At 40.5% G+C, this 27,347-nt stretch overlaps 2 protein-coding genes and 1 long non-coding RNA gene across 9 annotated transcripts; 2 read left to right on the top strand and 1 right to left on the bottom strand.

Moving 5' to 3' along the window:
* The first annotated feature begins 248 nt into the window (after positions 1-248).
* Positions 249-3,332, top strand: LOC148685957 (uncharacterized). The gene is made up of 2 exons (XR_015949581.1): positions 249-376; positions 2,006-3,332. It is a non-coding gene; the product is annotated as an uncharacterized LOC148685957 (long non-coding RNA).
* On the bottom strand, positions 2,659-19,751 carry GABPA (GA binding protein transcription factor subunit alpha). Of its 3 annotated transcripts, none has more exons than XM_035114855.3 (10): positions 19,398-19,751; positions 17,329-17,429; positions 15,294-15,438; positions 13,691-13,775; positions 12,513-12,758; positions 10,553-10,747; positions 9,605-9,661; positions 7,316-7,456; positions 6,607-6,799; positions 2,659-5,313 (listed from the first exon to the last, which is right to left on the bottom strand). In XM_035114855.3, exons 2-10 carry the CDS (start codon positions 17,403-17,405, stop codon positions 5,085-5,087), a joined length of 1,368 nt encoding a protein of 455 aa, XP_034970746.1. In that variant the 5' UTR covers positions 17,406-17,429; positions 19,398-19,751; the 3' UTR covers positions 2,659-5,084. The 3 variants fall into 3 exon arrangements, with proteins under 3 accessions (XP_034970746.1, XP_034970748.1, XP_034970749.1); XM_035114857.3 differs by lacking the exon at positions 19,398-19,751 and adding an exon at positions 18,365-19,185; XM_035114858.3 differs by lacking the exon at positions 19,398-19,751 and adding an exon at positions 18,779-18,892.
* Positions 19,752-19,809: 58 nt separating this feature from the next.
* Positions 19,810-26,639, top strand: ATP5PF (ATP synthase peripheral stalk subunit F6). Of its 5 annotated transcripts, none has more exons than XM_035114865.3 (4): positions 19,810-19,853; positions 22,124-22,315; positions 25,417-25,541; positions 26,490-26,639. In XM_035114865.3, the coding sequence occupies exons 2-4, from the start codon at positions 22,146-22,148 to the stop codon at positions 26,516-26,518; spliced, it is 324 nt and encodes a 107-aa protein (XP_034970756.1). In that variant the 5' UTR covers positions 19,810-19,853; positions 22,124-22,145; the 3' UTR covers positions 26,519-26,639. The 5 variants fall into 5 exon arrangements, with proteins under 5 accessions (XP_034970756.1, XP_088524105.1, XP_088524104.1 ...); XM_088667979.1 differs by having other exon boundaries at positions 19,826-20,074; XM_088667978.1 differs by having other exon boundaries at positions 19,826-19,935.
* The last annotated feature ends 708 nt before the right edge of the window (positions 26,640-27,347 follow it).

Below are 27,347 nucleotides of genomic sequence, written 5' to 3' on the forward strand. Positions count from 1 at the left end.
AAGCGCAGAAAGCAGGAAACTGTTCGCTAAATGGCATTCTTCTGTTAGAACTTGTGTAGCACTATTGGTTTCCTATTGAAATTCGAAAGGCAATGGCTGGTCCTACTGCTCACTGTCATGTCATTACCAGGATCTCAAAAGTTGGTTGCTTTTTAGCGCAAGGAACACTTGAGGAAAGAACAGGTTGGCTCGACGTGGCAGGTCAACATGCACCCCCGTCAATGTTTTAACAAGATAGGATCAATTCTGATGGGGTTACCTTCTATAAAATGCCCTCTTCCACCTTATACAGTTCCGATTCCCAATTTCTATGACAGTGATGACATCCAAACTTGCCTAGGAAAGATCCAGCTGCACAGACTTTGAGCTTAAAGTGGTGAGTTGCCTATTGCACAGTATCATGTTATTTCATTTTCTGTGACAAAATATTAAATCTGGTATAGAACTTGGCCTTCTGAAATTTGTTTTCATTTGTTTTCATCTCCCCTAAGGGTGCAGGGGGGTGAAAAGGCCTGGCAAGTGATTTCTGAATCTAAGCAAGCCAAATGGCTTTAGGTATGACTTTCAGCAAGGTCCTCGGCAGCCTGCTTCCCCACCAACCAAGACCACAATATAGAGGAAGTTTTTAATGTTTGATGCCTTACTGTGTTTTAATTTGTTGGAAGCCACCCAGAGTGGCTGGGGCAATACAGTCAGAAGAGTGGGATATAAATATGTTGTTGTTGGTTAATAATACTGTTCATTAGATGGGACAATTGGTCCACTTAAGTGTTCAGGGCACATAGACTCTCAGTCAGCCAGGTTTTTCTGTTTCAACAGTATCCAGCAGGCATATTGTAGCTACTATATATGGTAATTTTTCTTTCAGCAAATCAAACCAACAAATTAGAATACTCAGTAAGTGCTTTTAGACATATGCATGCAACCTGTGAGCCTGTAAGGGGCATTGTGTTTATTCAATGATGCTACCTTGTGAATCTGAGCACTACAACTATAGTGTCCAAGTGGTATCTCAGGCATTAGCGGGGGCAAGAAAACACCCACGTTTTGTTGATGGATTTGTATACATTAGTGTTTTGGTAAGGATGTATTCTGAAACATGGAGGACCACAAACAGTAACTCCCTAGACCTAAGTGACCAGGCTGGCATGTAAGGAATTAGGCAGTACTTGAGAAATCCCAGACACAAGGCTCACCAAAAGGACTTTGGCAAGTGCTCCAGAAAGGTACCTTCTGGAGTCAAGTAGCTCTTGAATCTAGAGGAAAGCTGTCAACTTTCCTCTAGGCTCCAGCAATTAAAGAAATGTTGGACAATTTAGAAGCCAACCAGCTGTTAATGCCCTAGCTTAAGGCACTAGTAGCGCAGACATACATTGCAGATACAGGGTTTGCTGGATATATAAACTCATACCTGGGAAGAGACCTGCTTAGTGAAGTCTTTGAAATCACGCCCCCCCCCCCCAATTATGTTGACACCACTTCTGTGCATTTTGATAGGCAGAGTGGCATAAGATAAAACTTGAGCACATGTTGAGCTGCAAGCAGAAAGGACTATGTAGGGATTAACCTTTCATCCCTTGTCAGCACATCAGATCTAAGTACAGATTTTATTGGGGGAGGGGGGCCAAATTCTGGATTTCTGAAGGATTTTTATTTGAAATCCACTTGTCTTTCACTCAAGGACAAAGCAGAAATGAATGCAACTTGCCAGTTTTCATCTTCAGGTTTCTGGGGTGTGCCTCTGAACTACAGCTCAGCCAGTTACTAATGGACTGCACCCTTTGGCTGTTGCTGAGGCAGCTGCCTGGTTTCACCGAGGCTGAAAGGCAGGCACAAGATGTTTAACAAAAATAGCTCAAATCTACAAGCTGCTGTGCAGAGCTGCCCCCACAGCCTATTATTTTATCCTGCTGCTTTTAAATACAGCTCCTGTGAGTTTGGGATGCTGCTGATACATGCAGTAAAATAATCCAGCAAGAATAGAGGTTATTCTGCTGTTTTACAGGTATGCTTCCAGAATATCTAAGATGGGCTCTGCTGGGGTTCAAAGCAACAGCAGCAGATTGGAGCATCTGTGACAATATACATACCGGTAGACTGAAAAATAATGATGCCAACTCAGATAGTAAAAAGGTGAAGAAATCCAACCTAAGATATATTTGTTGTATACACAAATTGAAGCACTGTTGTCTTTACTTGGGAACTTTACCAATTTCCTTATTTTGCAAGAATTACCCATTGCTATTATTGCAAACACTGAAATTAAGCTGAAGTTACACTGGGTGACATCCAGTGGCAGGTCATACAATTTCAACCTGCACAATGGATTTTTTCTTCCTCACTGTAGCCATTTGTGTGAACCCAAAATCGGCTTCTTAGGTCTGGGGGAATTCCCAGAGCAAATTTTGGGGCTTTATGGAAGTCTACCCAGATGAGGAAAGGAAAGTGCCATTGTGCAGCTTGACATTTGTTTCGCAATCAAGCAAAATGTCTGCCAATGAATTTAAGAGATCCACAAACTGCAGAAATGCTGGAGTAATGATATTTTTTATCATTTGCATTATCTCTTCCTTTTCTACTACATGTCACATCTACTAAATTTACTAAGAAAACACTGCAAAAAGTTATATACACTTTGAATGTACAAAAGACAAAACGTTTTGTTGTGTAAAATTTTATTTTCTTACTTTACTATATTGACAATTTTATGCACAAATATTTTAGAGTAAAAATAGAAAATAATTGTTTTATGTAAAATTCAACACAAAATACATAATTAGCAGAATATGTGTCCTTAAAGAGTAAAAATGTATGCAAAACCCCCTCCATTTTACAAAAAATTGGGAATAGACCTTCTATATTTTTCTTCTGACAGCCACACAATGCTATTTAACATACAATAATCCATACCTTACTGAAGACCTCGATTAGTCACAGATTGTCCCCACAATAAATCTGACAAGTATGTACTGTTTTTAAAACACATCAGTACTCTATACATGGGGAAAATATTACAAGAAATGCAGCAAACTTACAAAGGAAGTATAATGACATTTTAAAATTCAGAAAACAAATCCAATGTATATATAATAAAAGGCCATGTGCCATGTTTACTAATATGGCTTATTCTGTTATGTGCATAGCTGAGAGTATATTTATGACAGCATTCATATATGTAATTTGTGGTCACCCTTGTCTACCCCAAGGTTTACAGGCTGCCTTCTTTTACAGGGAAAAATTAGATGCCTGTACACTTCAAACACATCTTAAAGAGATGCATATGAACTAGTAATGTAAGTTATGTTGCTTGTCTTCCTTAGCACTACATAAAATGTCCAAACCCATATTTTTAGGAATGCAGCTTCTCTCCCCTCCCCACCCCAGCTATGGACTAATGGCTCCAGTGATGCATAGGAGAGTTCAAAGTCTTGATAAATGATTAAAGTGGGTTTTTCTCTTACCATAATTATCATTCAGACTTTGAGAGAAAACATATTATTAACCAGCTTGACTAACAGCATAAAATATTAGTGTAACTTAAACTGCAATCCTGTAATGTTAAATACAAGTCCCACTGGAGTCAATGGACTAAACTGGCCATCAGAAACATTAAATGCCACCCAAAGGTTTAAACACTTTCTTTGCCTAATGATGTTTAAATACCAGAATATCTTCTATGTTTCTAAGCAATCTGAAAATAAGCAAATGAGTCAAGCTGTAACTACAGCTACAATCTTACTTTCCCAGGACTAAGCTACATTTTATGTTCAGTGCTTTTTACTGTAAGCCTGTTTTTCAACTCTGAGTGATTTGCTCTTACAGATGAAGGCCCTCTGCTTAACATCTGCACTTTCACTGATTGTTAAGTGAAACCACAACTTCAAACGAGTTTGTTCTTCTAATTGTGATGATTCAACAAAAAGCCTACATTCAGAACAAAGGGATATTTATAACAAACAAAGGGATGGCGAAGAAAAATAGCATAAACTTATCTAGATTTAATTTGGTTATCTTTTTAAAAATGTTATCAAATGAATTAACTATGAGTGATACACACCCTTTTCTTTCCAAAGCATCATAACAACAGCTTGGAAATTTAAGTAATTTAAAGAAAACTGCTTTTTTCTGTATCTTAATACAGAGGTCTATATAACATTGAGAAGTCAAACTTCTTTTCTTATCAATTTACCTGCAGATTACATTTTATTTCTCAACAGGTAGGGGCTTCTCTCTGTGATTAACTTAAGTCTTCAGTTCAAAGTCAGCTACACTGCAAGTATAAGCAGAATCAGCTGATATACTCTGCAGTGTAGATTAAAACAAAGCAAAACCTATTCTTTGGATGAGAGACAGCATTTCAAGTTTTTAATCTCGTAATAGGAAAAATGTGGAAAACCTTTTTGTGCCAGACATTAAGCTTAGCAATGTCTCTCAAGATAGTTAAGCACTTTCCCTCAAATACACGTTATCTACATATTTTATCAAAATACTCATAATTGGTTTTTGACCTTGCTGAACTTAAATTTGGATTTCTCTTCAGCAGTGATCTCTCAATTCTGCCTATAATACACTTCTTTTGCGATGAGAAATCATCTTAGGAGCATGCTACTTTTCAGTGTGTTTTTTACAGCCTGACATGCTAAGGAGCATGGTTAAGAGAAGCTGCCTTACCTCTGGAAATACATTACTCTCAATTTGGTAGCTCAGAAACAGAAGTGCAGAGAACTAAATTCAAAATATTGACAGGTTTACATTGTGTAAATATGCTTCAATTTCACAAAACGCTGGACAAATTTGTAAGTATGGCATAACATGGCACCAACCAATTTTGAGCTCTCTTACCAATCCAACTTGTCACATCATGTCTGTCTTCATGCTGAAGAATCTGGAGTGCCTTTAACATACATGAAATATATACCTTTACGTGAAAAAGATCCAAATTTATGGGAGTCTCAGTTCTCCGTAGAAAAACCATGCATCATATTGAACTGCCAAGGAATGAAGTAGCAGCTCCCATTTTAGGACCAGAAACTGCTCAATATACAAGAAAGGCCTCATGCTCCCAAGCTTTTAGGTCCTGGTACTCAGTTATCTTTTTCTGTTTGCAGAGATGCTGTAGCCAGTGCAACTGCTGTGACAGGTTGTGCAATACCGTGGAGTTGCATCTTTGCCAGTTTCTTTTGTTCACACTCTGTGACCAACCGGTTCAACTCTGCTGCGCTGTACCCAATGAGAGTCTTCAAGTCACAGACAAATTTGTATACAAACCTCTTGCCTTGCACTTTGCAGATCATGTCTCCATCGTAGTAATACCTTCATTTAGAAAAAAGGGAACAAAAAGTCCTTGAAAAAGTAACTGATGATAACTAACACGGATGATAACTATAAAATTTGATAAAAGCTGCCTTTCTAACTTAAAGCATGTCCCTTGCCTCACATCTAACAAGATCTCCAAGGTGGCAAAATATAAGGATGACTTTGGAGACCATCACAAACTTGTTTTCCTTTTGTAGGCCCTGAATTACAGTGCAGCTTCAACTGTTTGAGAATGCCTATCTGCATGGAGGCTTCAGATGGACACTTGAGCCTACTTTCTTATCACTTAGAAAAAGCGACCGTCAGTGCAAATGAGTCTTCTGATATATGCAGCCTTGCATACTTGTTTGCTCAATTTAACCTATGCAGCAGAAAGAATCTACTTTGCCATCACTTTATGCATGAAACTGGGTATTGTGGAGTTCAACACCAATGAAGGCACAACAGAATCACCATGCTTGTGATAGGACAACATGGATACACATTGAGGAGATGGGCTGCATGTACATTGTCATTATAGTTTTTTTGGAAAATAATAATGTGCATTCACCATTGGAAGCTGAGGGATTATGGGTTTTAGTTAAACTTTCAACATCTAGACATGTAGCCTTATTATATTGAATAGCCGCCAATAGTTAAATTTTGCCTTCAGCTGACTTTCCTAGAGTATTTAGCTGGCTATAAACCACAGTTAATACATGTGACAGCATGCAGTTAATTAAAGTTAATAGTTCACTGAAGTCCACACATTCAGAAGGGGAAACCACTTTAAGGTATTGTCTAAATCAGGCATCCCCAAACTTCGGCCCTCCAGATGTTTTGGACTACAGTTCCCATCTTCCCCGACCACTGGTCCTGTTAGCTAGGGATCATGGGAGTTGTAGGCTAAAACATCTGGAGGGCCGCAGTTTGGGGATGCCTGGTATAAATCAATATGATGAGTATTCAATTTAATTAATTAATTAATTTACTATTCTTAATAAATTGACACTGGACTTATGACAAAAGGAAGTACTTCTTCACATAATGCATAGTTAACATAAAGAATTCGCTACCACAGGATGTGGATATGGCCATTAAAGTTTAAAAGGGAATTAGAAAATTCGTGGAATTTAAATGGAACCAGAATGTTCAAGAGCAGTGTACCTTAGAATACCACATGCCAGGGACAAACAACAGGAAACCATCACCTTCATGCTGTTTGTTAAATTCCATGGGCAACTGGGGGTTACTGTTAGAATCAGACTCTGCTCTGATCCAGTATAAGCAGTTCTTATGTTCTTAACTTACCGTAAAGCACGGCTGAGTTTCTCATAGTTCATAGTAGGCTTATTTTTACGTTGTCCCCATTTCTGTGCAACTAGCTCTGGTTGATTTAGTTTGAACTCTCCTTCATCGCCAACCCATGAAATGCAGTCTCGAGCATCTTTGTCAGTCAGAAGCTCAAGCAAAAATTGCCAGAGTTGGATCTGGCCATTGTTTCCTATTGAAAATGAAATGATTAAAATGCAGATTTAAAAACATGTTTTTCATCTTATGAGCCTTACTTGTGATCAATACACTTGTGTATTAAAAACTTCATTTGTTGTTGTTGTTTAGTCGTGTCCGACTCTTTGTGACCCCATGGACCAGAGCACGCCAGACACTCCTGTCTTCCACTGCCTTCATATCCCAATCTTATTTTTTAGCTTTATGGAATTTGTATTTTTCATTAATGCAAATTTTAAAATCTATTTTAATGTCTATTCTCTCTGTTGCAAAAGATGGGCATTATTTTATCTACCAGCTATGAAATCGTTATTTTTTCTGTCTTGGTGGTTCTCCTCCAAGAGTCTTCAGGTTGAGATAAATTATTTTAAGAAACAGAAACTTTGCTCATTCAAATAAAACTGACCTTTGTTCTTCTAAGATACTAACAAATTCTACAGTACTCTATGGACTGGAGTATTCATACTATATGGATACTTAAAATATTTTGGTTTTAGTTAAAAGAAAATACCTGTTCTGTTCCCGGGTGAACTTCTATCTTCTCCAGAAATCCTTGGTGCTCTCTGCACTTTTGCTGTCTTTGCACTGCTGTTGATGACTTTAATAGTGGTTGGAGTAGCAGGCTGTACAGATGCTGGAATAATCTGCACAGCTACAGAGAAAACATATGATTATATACCCATAAGATTAAAAATGGGTGTTAGATGCATGAGCAGAAATTCCCATGTCAGACAGCAAGACACAGGAACAGCCCAAGATATTACAGACATTTGACATGGAATATAATAATATGAGCTACCGTAGTTCAAGAACAGAAGAATATGTAATAAAATATTACAAATGCTGGTGAATTTACATTATGAGGTCATTTTCTTAAACTTTAGCTCCATTAATCTGCACTATACAGATGAAGGGATATTGAACTGGAGATAGAAGAGTTTTAATATTTTCTCTGAAGAGTACACAAACAGCTTTATTCAGCCCTTCTATAACCAAATACCAGATAACGTCCAACAGCATTATCAATAAGTCATCTGAAAAATGGTGTCATTGCCTGGCACTTGGAAATAAACATTTGTGATGGAGTTAGTTCCCTACTGAAATATGTCTGGAACACCAAAGTATTTTAATTTTTTTATTATTATTAGTTACAATGCTGCATCAGAAACAGTGATTTTTGGCACAGCAAGTCTTTCAGTTGGGCTGCATAACTAGGGAAACCAATCTCTGTATAATTAAAGAGTTTGTATTACACACACAATGAATTTCTGAGTTGTGAAGTAGTGATGGCTTGCCAACTAATCTGTAGAGGGGGAACCTTTGACTCATAGGCCAAATTAGGCCTACCTAGTTTCGTAATTGGGCCCATAAAGCTGGTATCCCAAAGTCCTGGCCACCTGCCTCATACAAAAGCTAAGTTTGCAGTTGGTGCCAATCAGCACTGACTGAGAACCCTGCTGGGATAAGGTGTACTCAAGAGTCTGCTTATCCCAAAGGAAGTTAAGACAGTATCAATAAGCAAGCTTCTTTCAGCAAGTATTGTCCTCTGCAACCCAGCTTGAGTTCAAGTCTATTTGGAGGGAGGAGAGAGATAACTACAAAGATAGATATATGTGCCACAGCATATAATTTATTACCACAGAGTATTCCTAAAAATTCTGGTTCTTTCTGCAGGCCGCTGAGCCTCCATGCAGGCACTCTCAGGAGTATGCTCCTGATTCTTTCCTTTGAAACAGGGTCACCTGGTATCATGTTGATGTCAGGTGATGTAATACCTAGCAGTCAGTCCCTGACAGTGTCCTGTGGAGGATGGGGGAGCATAGCATCTGGCCTGCCAGCCAAATCCTATTCCCCACCCTAGTCTATACTATCAGTTTTGTATTTTTATTGAAAAGTGTGAGGGCTCTGCCACCACAAATCTGAAGTATGCATCAATCTTACCCCAAATTTTGTGACTACTCTAATTTATGCAAATACCTTATGATTTTGCATTACAGTCATACCTTGGTTCTCGAACGGAATCCGTCCCGGAAGCCCGTTTGACTTCCAAAAACGTTTGAAAACCAATGCACTGAAAACCAATGCAGAGCTTCCGATTAGTTGCGGAAGCAGCGTCGGACATTCAGGTTCCAAAGAACGTTTGCAAACCGGAACACTCACTTCCAGGTCTGCAGCGTTCGACAGCCAAAACATTCAAATCGCAAGGTGTTCGACAACCAAGGTATTCTGTATTCTGCTTCTGCTAGCCAAGAGAAGCAAACAGGTGATACTTAAGCTTCTGTACCTTTTGTAGTGCCACTTCAATAAAACTTTTGTTGCTCCTCTTTATTTGCTCCCAAACTAAGAAGAAAGTAACTAGCTAAAGTGTTTTCCAATAAAAGTAAAGAACTGTGGGTGAAAGCACCATAGAAATAATAACCGTACCAAACTAGTTCTGCCCAGGACAGACCTTATTAGTTACTCTCTACTCCCAAATTGTTTGCACTCTCTTTTTAAAGTATCCCATGAGAAACACCAGTAAACTGCTGCTAGATAATCCAGGAATAATTTAATATTGAACTAATGCTCAATATTAAAGCCCCACAGCAATGGGAACACACCTTGCAGTAGACCTCCTGGTTCACTGGTCAGGTGCCAGTGTGAATGCACCATTAGAGACAAATGTTCTTAATTTCAAATTGATTCCATCATTAAAACGTTAAAGAGCAGCTTCCAAGTTCAAGCATTTTTATATAGACTATGATAAGACTCTATTGAAAATACTATTTCTTTAAAACAAAATCATAGAAGGACAACTTACGTTGATCAATAGTAACTGTAGCTATTTCTCCAGAGTGTTCTTGGCTAGCCAGCACATCTGGATATACAAGAAAAATATTAAATACTAAACTTTGGCAATATTTTCCCTTGAAAAAATGAGGAAAGAACACAGGAAAGTGCTAATTTTATAAAGAATATAAGAATTAGGAACATGCTTGAAGTCTAAAGGCCATGCAGGGAAAGGAAAAAAGAAATACACATCTATAATATTTATAATGTTATTAGAGTTACAGGCAATTCTGCATTTCACATTTCTTTCATATCTGGTAATTTTTAGTAATTACTTTCTGTTGCCTCGTATATATTCTTAACTAAAAGAGGAATAGGAAGTATAGAAGCATTTAGTTTCTAATAGAGATTGAAGAATGATTTAAATCTTACTTTACATTTTCAGTAACTCTTCTCCTGATGCTAAGAATATTTGCATTTTGAGAAAACTAAACTGCTATAGTGTTTAAATTATCCATGTCTAGAAGCTGATACATACAGAACCCTTACAATTTGCATTGCACTATGGGTAAAGGTAAAGGGACCCCTGACCATTAGGTCCAGTCGCGGATGACTCTGGGGTTGCGGCACTCATCTCGCTTTACTAGCCAAGGGAGCTGGCGTACAGCTTCCGGGTCATGTGGCCAGCATGACTAAGCCACTTCTGGCGAACCAGAGCAGCGCACGGAAATGCCGTTTATCTTCCCGCCACAGCGATACCTATTTATCTACTTGCACTGCGTGCTTTCGAACTGCTAGGTTCGCAGGAGCAGGGACCGAGCTATGTGTACAGAACCCTAAAGTGTCAGTAGCATTTTAAGTCATAGTGACTGAATGCATACATTACTTGATAACTAGGACTGCCATGATGTAGACTTTTTATTTAAAAACTTTTATTTAAAAAAATAAAACAATATATTTGTTGAGAAAACTCACATACATTTTCGAAGAAGTTCCAGGTGGCTCCAAAGGATTTCTCCCCGAGGGACCCTCTGGAAGAAGTCCTCTTGACCGAGGCTGCACAACTCTCTCCCAGGAATGCTAAGAGTATTGAGATCTATGTCTGTCATGCTGAACTCCTTCATCACCCATACTACCCAGTGCAGTACCTGGTCAGTTGACCACTGTACTGGATCTAGGAAAGAAGAGAATATTCTACTTATTTTTCTCAATGTTGCAACAGGCTTTGTTAGACCATCATCAGCATACATTCAAACAAAGTATTCTTAAAATGAACATAAAAGCCCAACAGATGGCAGGTTCATGCAGCTGAAGCAATACAGTGGTACCTCTACTTATGAATTTAATGCGTTCGGAACGCACATTCGTAAGTTGAAAAAAATTGTAAGTCAAATCCCATAGGAATGCATTGGGAGAAAAAAATCGTAAGTAGAAAAGTAGAAAAAAATCCTATCTAAACCGCATCCAAGATGGCGGACGGAGCTCCATTCGTAAGTAGAAACATTCGTAAGTAGAGGTACCACTGTAATAAAGAAAAGGAATTCTAGTATATTATCTATTAAAATCTTACTATCCAACTACTTTCATATCTATACTTAGCTAAATATCAAGTTTTCAGAAAATAGCTTTATTATGACAACCATTTTCAGAGACATAGTGGTAACTCATGGACTCGTGTAGTCTTTTTTCAAAGATTCATGACTACATCATTATGTTGAACATATAAATTTATGGAAATGACTGATAGCTGCTAACTTCAGATGTCACAACAAAGCGCTTCCGACTGCTTCAGTCTCCCCTTCCATGTGAAAGGAGGAAAATGTAAAGCTTTTTGGCATGGTTTTGAACAAATTGCCATTTCTCTTTATGTCCGAATATACAAAAATATATTTTATTCTATCCACAGTTGCTCAATACACCAGGATCTGAAGCCAGTTTGATTCTGGTTTGTCTGAACTAGGTGTCACTGGAATAAACTACAATATCACATACCGTATTCAGATGTAACGTTAAACTCTAAATAGTGACATTAAACTTTCAAACTTCCTCCCCTTCTATATACAGGAAGAAAGGAAAGTAAACAACCCCAAGGCTCACACTTGCTTATCCTCATAATGGTAAACTAAGATTTAGTTTTACATTTGAACCAGACCAAGTCAATCCATCTCTCTACTAGTGCTGTCTACTCTGAATGACATGAACTATCCAGTGCTTCAGTGACTGATTTATTGACTGATTACTAAATTTGTACACCACCATTCATCTGAAGATCACAGGGTAGTTCACAACAAAAACGAGAACACAAAATACAAATCAAACAAAAACAAACCAATAACCCTGCTCCCACAAACATTTAAAAGGCCATAGAATGTTAATCAGCTAAACACCTGGTTATAAAGAAATGTTTTCGCCTGGTGCCTAACAATATGTAATGAAGGTGCCAGGCAAGCTCCCCTGGGGAGAGCATTCCACAAATATGTGAGGAGCCATGGCAGAAAAGGTCCATTCTTGTTTTCTGACCCTCCAGACCTCTTGTGGAGGAGGCACACAAAGTAGGGCCTCAGATGATTATCACAGGGTCCAAACCAATCTCTCAAAGAAATGTTTAGCTACTACAGTTTTACAATTAGAAAATAATTATATTTTCATAGCTTATTTCCCCTCCCTGAACTACTGCATACATCAGAGAAAATGCAAGCCTAAACCTCAGCACAAGAGGTTATGAATTCCCCCTGCTTATATGGCATTCCCTTGGCAATGATGCTGAACTGACAAAATGAAACGTTCACAGTAGAAACTGAATGTGCACCATATTTATTCAACATCACTTTCTCATTATTACAAATCAGACATCTAAGCAGAACTATCTGCAAATGGAGGGGGAGATAGAGAAAAAAGCCCACAAAGATATATATATACCATTGTATACAATTTATTACCATAGGGTATTCCTAGACGTTCCTGCTCTTTTCGGTAGCCTTCTAATGCTGCAGCCCAACGAGTTACTTGTTCAGATGTTTCATCAGAGATGGTGGTAATATGTTTCGTTCCATCCAGTGTTATCACTTGAGCTTCTTCAACAAGGTGTGCCTCAGTTTCCGTATGGTGGGCATCTGGGTCAATCACAACCTCAACAGTTTCTACTGGCTTTACAATTTCAAGGATGTTTAACTTTGGTTCTATTCCTGTACAGAGGAAGATAATTGAGAAAACACCACACACAAAATGCAATCTATCACAAAGTGGAACAGAACAAATTAATGGTGTTCTAATTCAATACAATATATTTTTTAAAAAATCTGCTTCATACTGTTCTGATAAAAAGTTAACTATACAGTCCTGAGAAAGGTCAAAGCCTCCACAATTATAAGATACAGTTTCTTTCCTTAGTCATGGTGCTGTTTTATAACTTTTATCTGTTTTTATAATATTTTGCACATTGCCTTGGGACATATGTAGAAGGCAATTAATAAACAACAGCAATCATACGTTATAACCAGTGAGTAAATAATTTTATTTCAGAGCCCTCTTAAAAATAAAATCTTTATAAATGGCATTTTAACTTCAATTTTAAATGCTTCATTCCAATACTGTGTCATCACTTTAACATTTAAAATTCTAAAAAAATGCTGTTCATAAATATTTTGTGAAATGCAAACTCTGAATTCCCAGCTCACCAACTTTTACTGTATCTCATTTTCAACCCGCTAGCTCCCAATATCGACTTTGACCTTATAGTTTCATCATTTAAAAAAACCATATGCAGGTTTAAGCATATACATCTGTATAATCAATAAGCTGTGCAAAAGCATTTGCAAGTCTACAAAGTCCTTCAAAACACTAAAAGGAAACCAATTTTCCAGATTAATCATTCTGACCTGGTCACTGACATGTATTACGATAAAAATTTACCCTGTGCAGTAAGTTGACAATAACTAAGCTCTAATGTGTATACTTATATCCAGCCATTGAGAAATAATATTTGAACAGAAAAAGCTATTACTGTAGGTCAATAACAAGGGCTGCATACCAACCCTGCCATTAAATAGTACTGTTTTTAACATACATCTCCACCAGATGCAGGAAACGTCATAAATCTACAGAATTAGTTTTTTACCTTGCCTTGATATTACTTGGACACTAAGCTGCACTGTTCCATCTGTCTTGACACCTTGATCAAAAAGACTACGATCTGGATCCAGCTTGATAAGCAGAAATTCAAAAAAAAGGTAGTCAACTTATTATTATATTATGAGTTTGTTCACAACAATCAGGACAGGACAGTCGGTGGGAGAACACCCTTGGGGGGATTTTCCAGGTGGATAAGGTTCCAAGGTTGTCTTCCGTAGCTTTCCTCTCTCCTGGAATCCTTCCCACACAGCATCCGATAGGTCACCATAATGGTATGTAGATACAGTGGTACCTCGGTTTATGAACACAATTGGTTCCGGAAGTCTGTTCATAAACTGAAGTGTTCATAAACTGAAGCGAACTTTCCCATTGAAAGTAATGGAAAGTGGATTAATCTGTTCCAGACAGTCCGCGGAGTACTTAAACTGAAGCGTTCATAAACTGAAGCGAACTTTCCCATTGAAAGTAATGGAAAGTGGATTAATCCGTTCCAGACGGGTCCGCAGAGTACTTAAACTGAAGCGATCATAAACTGAAGCATAGGTGTAATTGGTTCCAGAAGTCTGTTCATAAACTGAAGCAAACTTTCCCATTGAAAGTAATGGAAAATGAATTAATCCGTTCCAGATGGGTCCGCGGCGTTCATAAACCGAAAATTCATAAACCGAAAATTCATAAACCGAGGTGTTCATAAACCGAGGTTCCACTGTATATCACATGCCCTTATTGTACAGCACTTTTGAAACCACAGTGTGTTGAACATGCATCAAAGATATGACCTCCAGGCTACGGTAGCCTTTGTTTTGGGAGGCCTATTGAACACAATTGGAGGTGTGCTTTGCAATATCTTCGATCATGCTTCGTTGTTCTAGACCGCTCAGTTAATATTTCTGAGGATATGGCCTGTGTGTTTCCAGTTAGCCATTTCTTTCCTGCTGTTCAAACACACATATTATTTAACATTACATATTTTTTTGTAATTATCCATATAAAATTATATGGGGGGAAATCCCAAGAAAATTGCAATGTTTTATTTTACAGGCAGGGGCTAGTTTTGTCTCCTGAGAGACAACAGCAAAGATAGGACTTGCCTTTCAAAACAGTTACCAGTCTTTAGGATAAACCAGTCTCTTTGCAGCTCTACCCTGCCCTCTAGCATGTATCACCTAAAAGGCAGGCCAGCTTACTTGTTATAATTGAGCATTCCCTTATTTGCTTATAAACCTGAATCTATTTTGTTTTCCTGAGCGAATTGTTGCTTGAATATGTTTATTTGTTTGGAACTTACTTACTCAAAAACTTTGATCTAAACAAAAGTCTCAGTTGTTGAAAAATATGCTAGATATGATACAGAGGAAAAGTTTTGTTGAGTTAAATGAAAAGGTGGCCATGTATCTATGTCCATTTTACTCAACTGATGTGCATCCCCTGGTAGGGATAATTATATTCTATGCAATGTGTTCCAATCAATTAATATTGATAAATATATACAAGAATAATAGAAAATGTAGGCAGAAGATCAAAGGAGTCCTACTCAGTATAGGCCATCCTTTATATTAAAACTTTTAACTGTAATTGTTTTGCTATACCTGTATATCCTGAAGGCAGATTTCATGTGCTTCCAAAGAACATTGAAGTCTTGGTTCCAGTAGTTTCTTAAGATTTCCAACCGGCTCATTGATATCAATAGCCTGACTCACAAATTCTGCAGTGGTGTACGTTTGCTCAACAATGCTGAAACAAAGAGTTTAAAAGGGTTCTTGTATTTGAACAAAAACTACTGTTAGAATGTGCTAATGCTAAACACTCCAGTAAGAGACCTAAACCTCATTTGGTTTTAAAATGGAACAACTTTTGCAAACATATCTGAAGCTGGATTTGAACTCCCTTAACTGCTCTGTGTGTTTTTCTGTAGTGATCTGAACTTGCACTGAACTGAGAATGCATTGGGACATAGAAACCATTACTTTAATGGGGAGTGGGAAGAATCTTACCGTTTATACAAAGTTGCAATGACATCTAGGAATATGCTAATATTGCAATGACATCTAGGAATATGCTAATATTTTAGCAGAGTACAACTGGTATCAAGATAATAGCTATGTAACAAAGATACACAAAGGGAAAGATATCAAGGGAACTGCAAGACATATATCACAAAGATTCCACAGGTTATAATGAAACAGGCCAAGGACCAAAAAATAATGGCAGGGATTAAGCAGGGTAAAGCCCCTAAACCTGACTTACAATTAATTGTATTTTAAGGTAAAGAAACATACCCTTTAAGAAAAATATAGGCAGTATAACTGTAAGGGGGGGAGAAGTATCTTTTCCCCCTGCAATCTTTGCCCACAAGCTTGTGAAACAGAAATATTATGCACAGTTATATTGCCGTTTTTATAGAAACATGCATGAAGTAGAGTGGTACGTCTGGATGCGAACAAGATCTGTTCCGGAGCCCCGTTCGCAACCTGAGCAGTGTGCAACCTGAAGTGCTGAATCTGCGTATGCTCGCCACACAATTCAGTGCTTCTGCGCATTCTGTCATTCAACGCTTCTGCGCATGCGCGAATCGCCAAACCCGGAAGTAACCCGTTCCGGTACTTCCAGGTTCAGCGCGTTCATATCCCGTGGTGTACGCAAACCGCAGCGAACGTAAGCAGAAGTATGACTGTAAATGTTTTCTTAATAAAAAAAAACAGTTTGGTTTCTGCTATATGAAAACATCTAATCACTATACAGCTGGAAAAAAGAAAGGAACAGAAAATGCTTTTAAAGTTGTGATTATTTATGCTCAGAGAGACTTCCACGAGTTAGATTTTTTGGCCCTTGGTCAAGTGGAGTAAGTGTTGAGACTTAATCTCATATGGAGGATATTAAATGAGCAGGAGTTTTCAAATGGAAATTCCTCCCTGTTTGGCTTCTTTTGGTGAAAGAAGAAAAAGTTTCTATCAGAAATGAAGGAAGTAGAAAATGGAGAAAAAGCAAACAGCAACTTATCTGACATTCAACAAACTTGAATTTTTTCCACTGTGGGTGAATTTTAACGTATAGAACCCAACATAATAAAAAAGCTTTGGGTTACTGAAATACAGCTAGGCACTTTCTGTGGCCTCTTTATGGCAACATTCTATGCCAGGGGGGCTAATCTGATTCAGCCCAAGGGCTGCATTCACTCTTTGCCAACCATCCACCACGGGCCACATGCCAGTGATGAAGGTGGCCACCCAACACTCACATGAACATGCAAGCATGCACAAATGCCACCCCCCCAGGCAGATCAGCTCAAGATGGGTATTACTGCTCCTCCCTGCTCAATAAATGAACAATCTGATGACTGGGGGAAGGGGTGATTGTATCAATACCAGGGTGCTGGGATTTTAATATTTTCCTTCCCAGAAATATATTTATTAAGCTTTTTGATACCAAATTCAGTGGGGTGGGCAGAAAAATTTGCTTGGATCGCTGCATCAGGCCCCCACAAACAGCAGATTAGCCACTGCTCTTCTACTGCAACACTCTAAACTGGATTTACAGTAAACACTTGGCTTTCTTCCCTGAATGTGAAATGCAGCTCCAGGGAAAAAATGCATGCATGCACTCCTGCGGATTCAACCTATATACCTTTCTTCAGTGCACTCTTGTTTCTCTGTTCCATCAATTTCTATTTCTATCAGTTCTTCTGCTTCTCTTTTAGTCATGGCTGAAATGTTTCAAGAGGCAACCTGCAAAATGAAATGTGTTTGTTTGTTTTTACACATTACATACAAATAGAAATAACAGGTTCAAAATAAGTACACTTTATTTGTTCATTTACTTTTCAATTGAAAATATGATCTATTGGTCTAGTGGAGTTTCTGCATAGGTGGTTTAGAGCACAATCCAAAGCCATAAATATGGAGCAAGATTTCAACTGGGTGCTGAGCTAATGGTTAAGACCACTAATATATCAAAATAACATTGTTATTAAAATTATTCTGATGTTTGGTAGCTTGTGGATTCATATCCTTTTTTTAAAAAAAAGGCTCATACAGTATAAAACAGATGTCTCTTTTAAAATATTGCTTTTTCAACTTGCTTGCTGTAAATCTCAAACGCTGGCTAATCATTCGTTTCCTTTCATCTTTCCATTCCTCTGCTGAATTCAGAGGCAGGCCATGCAACTTATGAATTATGAGTAATGTCTAGAAGTCAGCTTGAAGCAGTTTCTGTCTGAAACACTGAAGCGATGCACTATTTATCATTTGACTTTATATTATTAGCTTTACCACAACTGGATGTTTCTCCAAAGAGAACTGGAAAATATAACTTTCAAGAAACTGAGGACTTTCAAGATGTTATTTCATTTAATATAAGTTGCTGCCAGATTTGGGGAAATGATCACTATGATTTAAATATAGCTAAAGTGTTAAAAACCTTCACTCTTTGAGGCAAGAGCACAGATATTCTTAATAAAGTAAGCAATTTGTTTCTAGTTATATACACTGCTGTAATTGCCACTTGAAAAACAACAACACTATGATTATGACTATGATTATTTATTCCTGGACCATCTCTTCCTGCAGTCACATAATCGTGGTTCCAAAGTAAACATAATGATGTCAAACTAAGGTATTGCTTTAAAAAGAGTAAAAACATCCCAATGTTAAAACACACTTACAGGGAAGGAAGTTCCTGTTTCATTGGTGGTACACTTTTTGAAGTGTGTATACACTAGTGCATACAGAACTGCACCAGGGCAAGGGGGATGCTGTATGATTCATAGTAGTATACAAGCCACTGATCAAGATATTTTCACTCGTTCAAAAAAAATAAAAATATTGCATCTCAGCAGGTGCCAGTGCTGCCTGCTTCACTTAATGTAACAAAACATCTACGAAGAGACCTAATTCTAGAAACGTAGAGTTGGAAGGGACCCTAAGGATCATCTAGTCCATCCCCCTGCAATGCAGGAATATGTCCCGTATCATGCTCTAACCAACTGAGCTACATGATCTCCTGATCTAATCTCTGGTACCTTTTATTGGCATATTAAGGCACGCACAAAATAACCCTCACTGTCGCATGTACACACTTCAGATACACATGGAGCGATAGAGAGGATGGAGTTGTTGTGATGTTCCTTCGCTTTGAAATAACCCCTCCGACGTTTGACAGGAGCCCGAACAACGGCCGAGATGACCCCGCCAGGTTACACGGACTGAGGGAAGGGGGCGGCGGCGGGAAGGATCCCGAAATGTCCGCCGGCTCCTCCCGCCGCCGCCGTGCCCGTCTCTTTCCCAGGGGAGGCGAAGGTGGCTTTGGACTCCGGCGGCCTCTTCCATGGCGAGCGGGGACGGAGGTATCTCTCTTTCCCGCCCCGCCGTTTGAGAAGAGGAGTAGATGGAGGAGAGGGAAAGGCGCCGCCGCGGTGGCGATGGCGGCGAGGAGGCCCTTGAAGCGCGCAGGGATCCATCTCGCCTCAGCCCAGGCCTTCCTCTCCCTTCCGCCCGCGGCGGCGCCTCCTTGTTGTTTGAACTCGGAACGGAAATGAGGCTCGCGCCGCGCGGGGCAGAAAACGGAAACAAAACACAAGAAGCGAGGAAGCCACGAGACCCCCCCTTCCCCCCCGGATACAGCGCGAGGTGCTTCCCTTTCTCCCCCGCCCGCCCTTTCCAGACGCGCGCCCCGAAGTCTCGCGCCTCAGGACTTACCAGCCGCCGCTGCCGCCACCTCAGCCTCCGTCACAAAAAAACAAAACGCAAAACCCCGCTAACCCGCCAAATCATGCGGAGGAGCGCCCGCCGCTTCCCCTCCCCGCGCCTTTTTTTTTTTGAGGGGGAAAAAACTTTCCAGCCGCGGCGGCTGGATCAACCCCACCAGAGCACCTCACGCCGCCCCTGCGGGAAGAAGGCCGCAGCGCGCTCACACTCGGGTAGAGAAGGCTGCGCGCGGGGCCCTGGCGGGGGAAAAGCGCACACACACAATTCCCCCCTTCGCGTCGGGGCGAAAACTACAACTCCCGGCGTCCCTTGCGAAACTGCTGCCGCCTCCCGAGGAAAGCGCCTCAGTCAAACTCAAAATAGCTTTTGGTCTTTCCCTACCCGCCTACTTGAAGCCGGAAGTGAATCCATCCATTTCCGGTGAAGCGGGGACGGGAAGCAAAGGAGGTACGTCGCTGTTTCTGAGGCGCTTTCAACGGGCTTGCTTTCTCTTTTATAAAGGGCCGGTGCAAGGGAATCTGAGGCTTAAGTACGGCGAGGCGGCCTAGAATTGTGTTGGGGCGGAAAGCGAAAGGCCGGGGGGTTCAAAAGAAAACTCCCGAAGCCCTTTGCGCCTGTTGGAGGCGGGGCCGAGTCAGGTCTTCCCTGTGACTGCGGGCTCCGGCAAGGTGACCGGCGGTTCCTCTGCGGGGTTGAACCGGACGCGAGAGAGCGCGGCGCTGAGGAGGCCGAGCGGGTGGGTGCGTTCGTTTGGGCCTTGCTGGTTCGCCTCAGTCGGTGTGAAACCACCTTCGAGTTTAACCGCCTTCCCAGGCCTTTGAATTAGCCGGCTTCTGCGGTATCTCAGGAGGGTGAATGGTAGCAAATCAACCATAAGCGCAGCTCCCCTGAAGAATTTCAGTCTCCGAAGTGAGGGAGTCGCAGTACTTTGAAAGGTCGACCGTGAGGCGAACCTATCTGGGTTAGACTAGATTGGGCAAGGACGGACCAATGCTGATTCCCCAGGGATTTTTGGGAGGTGGGGGTTAGCTTATACAGGTAAAGGATGCTCTCTGAGTGTGGGTGCATTTCCCCCGCAGCCAGAACTGTCCATTCGCTTTTGCGTTCCCTCCGGCCCAATTTGAGAAAGGAGAAGCGGGTGGTGGGTGGCTGAGTCTGGTTTCTCGTTCTTGTCGTGGTTTGCATCCTGTTAAGAGGACAGATGAACAGGCAAGGAAATGCAGCAGCAGGATCGGGATTGACAGTGCGCCCACTCCCCTGTTCTAAAGTGGGCCTTGTCAGATACCCAACAATGCTGCCGCCCTGGCAGGTTTCTAGACCAGACGCTCCTGTTGCCCAACCTCTGCTTGTAGCTCTTGCTTGGTGCTCTCTTTCTGACCTAGTTTCACACATGAGCATAGTCTAGACCAGGGGTCCCCAGACTATGGCCTGGGGGCCACATACGGCCCCCAAGGCTCTTTTATGCGGCCCCCGGGGACCCCCGCCGCCCGCTCTTAACGGCACGGTGCGGCTGCAGACTTCCGAACGGTAAAAGCGACGGAAATAGCTTGTGCACACATGCAGGCATAATTTCCGGTGTACTTCCGGGTTGGAGGAGGCTTCTGCGCATGCACACAAGCTATTTCCAGCGCTTTCCAGGTCGGGAGTGTGCCAGAGATAGCGTTTGCCGGGTAAGTTTGGGGACCCTTGGTCTAAACTGAGATGTTTTCTTAAGCAAAGCCGTAGCTATGGGGGGAGGGGCTAGCCACTTTTTTGCCCCAGGTGAAGTCTCCAGAGGGGCGTCATTGAGGCGTCCAGCCTCTGTGTGTATTCAAATGTTTGGGGTGGGCGCCCCTGACTTAAGTACCCTTAAGAAGCAGTTATGGAATTTTAAAGCATTTTTAAAGGTGTATTGTTTGAGTCAGGAGAATGCAAGAAAAGAAATTCATAACCTCTATTGATCAATTGTTTTTAAAAGCTAAGAATGTTTCATTTTAGCCATTAGAATAAGGAGCTGTGATAGAAATGTTCCATTCAAAGTAATGGGATGGGGGAGCAGTCTGTTGGAAATTTAACTTTACCCATTAACTTTGGCTGGAATGAAGGTGGGGAACCTTGAACCTGGGGTGCAGGGAGGTGTCAAATGAGACCCATCTGGTCATGAGTACTCTTTCCCAGCCAACACCCATCACTGGATCTGCTCCACACCCTTCTCAAATAGTTTTGGCTGGCTGGATTGTGTCCATGAACTAAGGAAATCTGATGTTTCCATTATTGGAATGTAGTGTGTTGTATTAGGTTAAGGGCTGCTTTTGTTGCTTTGCCCATTTATACTTCAAACTTTGCCCCCTTTTAACCTCTGCCTCACCCATCCTTGGAAGGTTGCCCATTTGGTAATGTGGCACTCAGGGTGGAAAACGTCTATACCTCTGGACTAGGTTATCTGTTATAGTGTCAAGCATCTTACAAATTCTTCATCAAATCTTATATGCAGCTTGTCACCAGATAGTTTCAGAAAGAAATATTGAAACATTAAACAAAACATATTCCATTGCACCCCTGCCACAAAATGGTGCAGTGCTAACTTAGAATGCCCTGCGTCTGGTCAAAACTACTGTGGTGTCCCAATCAGCTGAAACTTGAAAGTGGGCTTCCCCAGTGGAACTGCAACTGTTGGGAGGTTCAGATAGGAATAGAAATATGTAAGATGTAACTGATAGATCCTTATGTCTTTCTAGCTGAAACTTCTACAGATACATCATGATTCTCCAACAGCTCTTCAGGTTTTCTTCTGTTTTCCGTTCCGCAATCTCCTTCCACTTGCGTAGAAACATCGGCTTTTCGGCCATTGCTTTTAATAAGGCAAAGGAACTTGATCCTGTGCAGAAACTCTTTTTGGACAAGATCAGAGAATATAACACAAAGAGCCAGTAAGTGAATGTAGTAAATGCAGAATGCCAAGGCTCCAGTCATTTGATTACTGGTATATTGTTGGCATTTTGATAATTTTCAATTTAATTTTTTTATTGTTGGAAGTTGGTTCTTTGACAGGCCTTGTAGTACTTGACTCCCAGTAATAACAGCCTGCTATGAAATATACAGTGGGGGGGGGTGATATTTGATCCCCTGCTAAATTTGCCCGTTTGCCCTCTGACGAAGAAATGACCAGTCCATAATTTTAATGGTAGGTTTATTGTAGCTGTGAGAGACAGAATAACAACAGGAAAAAACCCAAAAACCCAAAAGACAAAAGTCAGAGTTGATGTGCATTATAATGAGTGAAATAAGTATTTGATCCCTTTGCAAAAGATGACTTAGTAATTGCTGGCAAAACCCTTGCTGGCAATTACAGAGGTCAGACATTTCTTGTAGGTGGCCACCACACCAGGTTTGCACACATCTCATGAGGTATTTTGTCCCACTCCTCTCCCCCCCCTTACTGTATATGGATATAAATGTATTTCTTACATTGTTTGCTTGTGGAAAGTAATCAAGTTCTGCATCATATGGTAACTGTTGAGTAAATTCAGACACATAAATTAGACTTTTGAATAAGTGCTCAAAAGTTACTTGCCTGGTGGGGGCTAGTGGAGGAGCAATGGAGAGCTCTGTGTCTCCTCCAGCGGCCTGTTGTATTTCTATGCTGGGAACAGAGAATGAACACAGCACTCCATTCCTCCTCCACATAATATACATCGTATTAGGGCTGTAGCCTAAAAGTCCTTTAGTCCATAGCATGATATTGTAATTGATATTCCTTAGCAGCTCCTCCTACATTGAGTTGTACAGTGTCTTTTAAGCTGCCTCTAAAAATCTTTTATATTGAAAGGTAGAGCTTAAAACTTCTTAAATATATAAAAGCAGACACCAGGAACCTGCAGGCAAGGGCCAGTTAGGACTGGCAGGGGTCCTAATTGACCATGACAATGCCGCCCTGCAGTATTCGTAACATTATATGTGAAGCTTGCTGCAGAGCAAGTAAGAACATGGTCGCAAAGGAACAACTGGCAGCTTAAAGTGAGCTTCCATTTCCCCCCTTTGCATTCAGGACTTATTGATCAGCTGCATTAGGGGGCAACCATTTGAGGGCACTTGCTGTCAGTACTGAATGTAAACCCCTTTGAAGGCATGCCTTCAGTGCCAACTGTCTGATCAGTGACACACTCAGCACCAAAGGGGCTCTCTGAGTCCCACTTCATTTGTTTGCAGGCATGATTTGGATTCAACTTTGCACACAGCTTGTTATTTGAAGTTGTTACCTGACATAATAAAAGCAACAGAATGCTATTTCCCACATAATGGTATTGCATGCCTAGCACAGCTGTTGCTATAGTCAGCCATAGCAACTGTTCATGGGATGCTGAAGTTATTCAAGATTGAACAGTTGCTGTTCCACAAAGTTCACAAATTATTAGGTAAACAATAAAGTGCAAATATGAAAGTTGTGCTGTCTGTATTCTTGCTATAGGATTTAGTCTTCCCAGCAATGAAACATTTCCCCGTGATCTGAAATTCAGCCATACTTATTTATTAATCCCATTTTATATCTCACTTTTTCTCCAGTGAGTTGAAGGCGGTATACATGGTTATTCCTCACCTTCCATGCTCCCAACATCCCTGCGAGGTACATTAGAGAGATTGTGACTGGCCCAAGGTTACCCCAATGAGTTTTAAGATTTGAGCTCTGAATTTGCTCTGGGTCTCCTTGGTCATAGTCTGACACTCCTAACCAGAGTTGTTGCTCTAAATGCAATATAAAGCTTAACCCGCCCACCACCACCACCACCCCAAAAACCCATAGCACCTGGCTGAAAATCTTCCCCATGCTCTTCCATTGTGGACAGCTGCTTATATTATATTTGCTTTTCTGCAGCTGTGCTAATATCAAAAGGAAGATTTGCTGGCTCCTGGCTCCTCTCCAGTTTGAGATTTCTTTGTTCTGTCTTTTAGATTTCAGTGACTTCCACAGAAGGGTGTTGGTAAATAGTTTCCATAACACTGTAAACTGAATACAAAACTATGCCATTTTCTGGCATTTTTTAACATCAGTCACAATATTGGCCACCTTATAAAACTATCATACAACCAATGTCTAGATTTGTTGTATATTTATATTTTGTGGCTCTGCAGATTCCTAACTTGCATCATCCCCAACCAGCATGGCCAATGGTCAGGGACAATGGGAGTTGTAATCCCAACAACATCACACCCCTGATTTATATGTTCTTTGTGAAATTACTCCAAGACTGCATGATCCCCCACCAATTTTATTTTTACAACCATTCTAGAAGGTAGACTAAAGTAGCTGTGTGTGTATATTATCAGTTCCTGGTCACCCAGTCAGCATAAGGGTTGAGTGGGATTTGAATTTAGGTCTCCTTGATCTAAGTCAGGATGGCCCAACTTTTCATACCGAGTAGGGCACAAGAGTACTTCAGCACAGAACCCGGGGGCTGCACAGTCTTGTCATGTGGGGGCAGGGAACAAGAGCAAAATTTGACACAAACACACACCTCACACTGCCTTTCCAAAGCTGGGAAAACAATAGGTAGACTTTAGGAAAGAAGAGAGAGGACTCTAGGATCCCGTCAGAGCCCTCACACCTTCCCAAAGCCCAGCACCTTGCTTACCTTGCTTTGGGAAGGCAGCTCAAGGGCTGCAGGGGGTTTCACCTGAGGGCCACCCAAAAAGACCTCAAGGGCCTCATGTTGGACCACCCTGATCTTATGTAAGTCAAATACTCTCACCTCTACACATTGCTGACTCCTGCCTATGGAATCATTCGTCATTTTGTAATAACAGTTTTTAAAATTACTCTGTAACAAGTTATTGTAACTGTAACAAGGGTTACAATTCACGTAGTGTGAAAACACATTATAGGCATCACTACACTAAAGATCCTATACTGTACTTGAAATGTTCTATTTGTTCTACAAGTTCTCTGTTCGCCTAGTGTTTGTGATTTATTTAGATTCTTTCCCCATCTGTCATTCTAGATATAACAAAACTCAATTAACTCTTGCATTTGTAGGAAAACTGGTGGCCCTGTTGATGCTGGTCCAGAATATGAAAAAAGCTTGCGTGAACAAACGGTCAAGCTCCAGCGGATGTATGGTGGTGGAGATATGACCAAATTTCCAGAATTCAAATTTCAGGGTAAGCTTTTAAGTTTTATGACTAGTTTAGTAATGTAAAAACACGAGTGTGGATAATTGAAATAATAGAAATTAGCTGCTCTGCTGGAACAGATAAGAGATGTTACTTTATTACTCAGGAAATGAAACGAAAGCTGTTCTCCACCTACATTTGTATTGTGAAAATGATGCCATGTTAAATAAAATAAGTGCTTTAAAAAAAAACTTTACTAACTGGTTGCAGTCAGTAACCCCAGATGTTTTCACATATTTTTAAGCATGCTTTTGTGGGATGCGACTTATTCAGTAAACTAGTGAGAATGAGAGTGTGTGTGTAAATGGGCCCAAATGTTGTACCTGATATAAAATGTTATGGCGATACATTCATATTCTTGTTCTCTACATAGTAATCTTAGCAGTTGGTTCTGTTTCCAATAATATTGTTATGCATTCATACATTGTTTTTTTAAATTTTTTTTATCATTTCTTAACCTTTGGTATATTATATATTTTGTGTTTTAATTGTTGTTGTTGTTACTTGTATATTTTACTATAAATAGATATTTTGGTTGATGTTGATCCTCAATATTGCATTAGTGTATATATTTCCCCTGTGGTTGATAGGATCATGATGGCTGAAACAACAACAATAACCTATACATATACTCTCTATGCATCTCTTTGTAAAGCAGCTAATATTTACATGTAAAAACTTGCCTTGGAAGCAATTGTGGCTTTTGCACCATTTACATTGAAGTAGACTCTGTTCAACAACCTGCATTTAAAGGAATGAGTGTTATGCTTCAAGAGTGGTGACGGGCACTCTCCTCTCTTGCAGATTTGTGTAGCTAAAGCTGCAGTTCTAAATTTCTGGCAAATTGACAATAGAATCAAGTTGTAAATCTATCTATTTAGAAAACTTCACCTTGAAAATAAACTGACACTTCCTTTCATTTTTCCCATCTGACAGAGCCCAAATTTGAAGAGGAGCAGAAGTGATGTGATAGCAAGTACACAAGCAGCAGCAATGTGGCTGGAGGTGTTGAATAGGCCCGCGGTTGTAATTTAAATAAACAGTTCAGTGTTCAAATGTGAATATTTGAATTCTGTCGAATATAAATCTGTGCCTTGTTTGCTCATTGGAAAGACCGCTTCATTCCACTGTCCCTCACCTTGTTTTCCTCCAACAATCAGTCTGCATTCTCAGACTTCATTGGGCTGTATTGGGTTTTTCCTCCTTTAGGATTCGGCGGCGGACATAGTTGATGCCCAGTCTCAGCTGTGTTAAAATATTGCTTCTGCCCCTTTTAATATTATTTACTGCTTTTAGCCCGCTCTCCCAGAGTAGCTCACTTCAATAAAAAGAGACTGTCCCTGCCATCAGGTTTACAAACTAAAAGAACACACACATGGAAAGGCGAGTGGGAGCAGGGAAAGGTAGAAGATAGTTTTCCAAGGCCAGATGAAAGGGGTGAGCTGTAAGAGGGCACTTCTATCCAGTTCAAGTCAGGTTGATCTTCTCTTGCTGGTGTTCTTTCTTGAAATGAAATTGGTAGCTCTTGTTCCTTTGACCAATGGATGAGGTCAGAGTATTATATCCCCTTGCTTCTGCAGGGCAACTGGGTGGTTGGAGCTGAATATTCTTCAGTGGATGGAAGGTGAGTACCTTGCAGCTCCTCCTCTGGCTAGTGGATAGAGCTAGATGTGTCATCTTCTTACCATGATGCTATTCCTGGAAGGCAGGGTGGGGGCAGCTTCCGAGGGGCCCTAGGTCTTCTGGCCAATGGCAGAAGCCAGCATGCTTTCCTGCTCTCCAGTCCCAAGGCTG

This window comes from Zootoca vivipara, chromosome 4, assembly GCF_965207765.1.
Source record: "Zootoca vivipara chromosome 4, rZooViv2.hap1.1, whole genome shotgun sequence".
NCBI classification, from domain to species: Eukaryota; Metazoa; Chordata; class Lepidosauria; order Squamata; family Lacertidae; genus Zootoca; species Zootoca vivipara.

Coding starts and splice junctions, on each gene's coding strand:
- GABPA (XM_035114855.3), bottom strand. CDS start 17,405: ATGACTAAAAGAGAAGCAGAAGAACTGATAGAAATAGAAATTGATGGA. Junction 15,439..17,328: donor CAAGAGTGCACTGAAGAAAG/GTATATAGGTTG, acceptor TCTTTGTTTCAG/CATTGTTGAGCAAACGTACA. Junction 10,748..12,512: donor ACGTCTAGGAATACCCTATG/GTAATAAATTGT, acceptor CTTCTTTCCTAG/ATCCAGTACAGTGGTCAACT.
- ATP5PF (XM_035114865.3), top strand. CDS start 22,146: ATGATTCTCCAACAGCTCTTCAGGTTTTCTTCTGTTTTCCGTTCCGCA. Junction 22,316..25,416: donor GAATATAACACAAAGAGCCA/GTAAGTGAATGT, acceptor TTGCATTTGTAG/GAAAACTGGTGGCCCTGTTG. Junction 25,542..26,489: donor TCCAGAATTCAAATTTCAGG/GTAAGCTTTTAA, acceptor CCCATCTGACAG/AGCCCAAATTTGAAGAGGAG.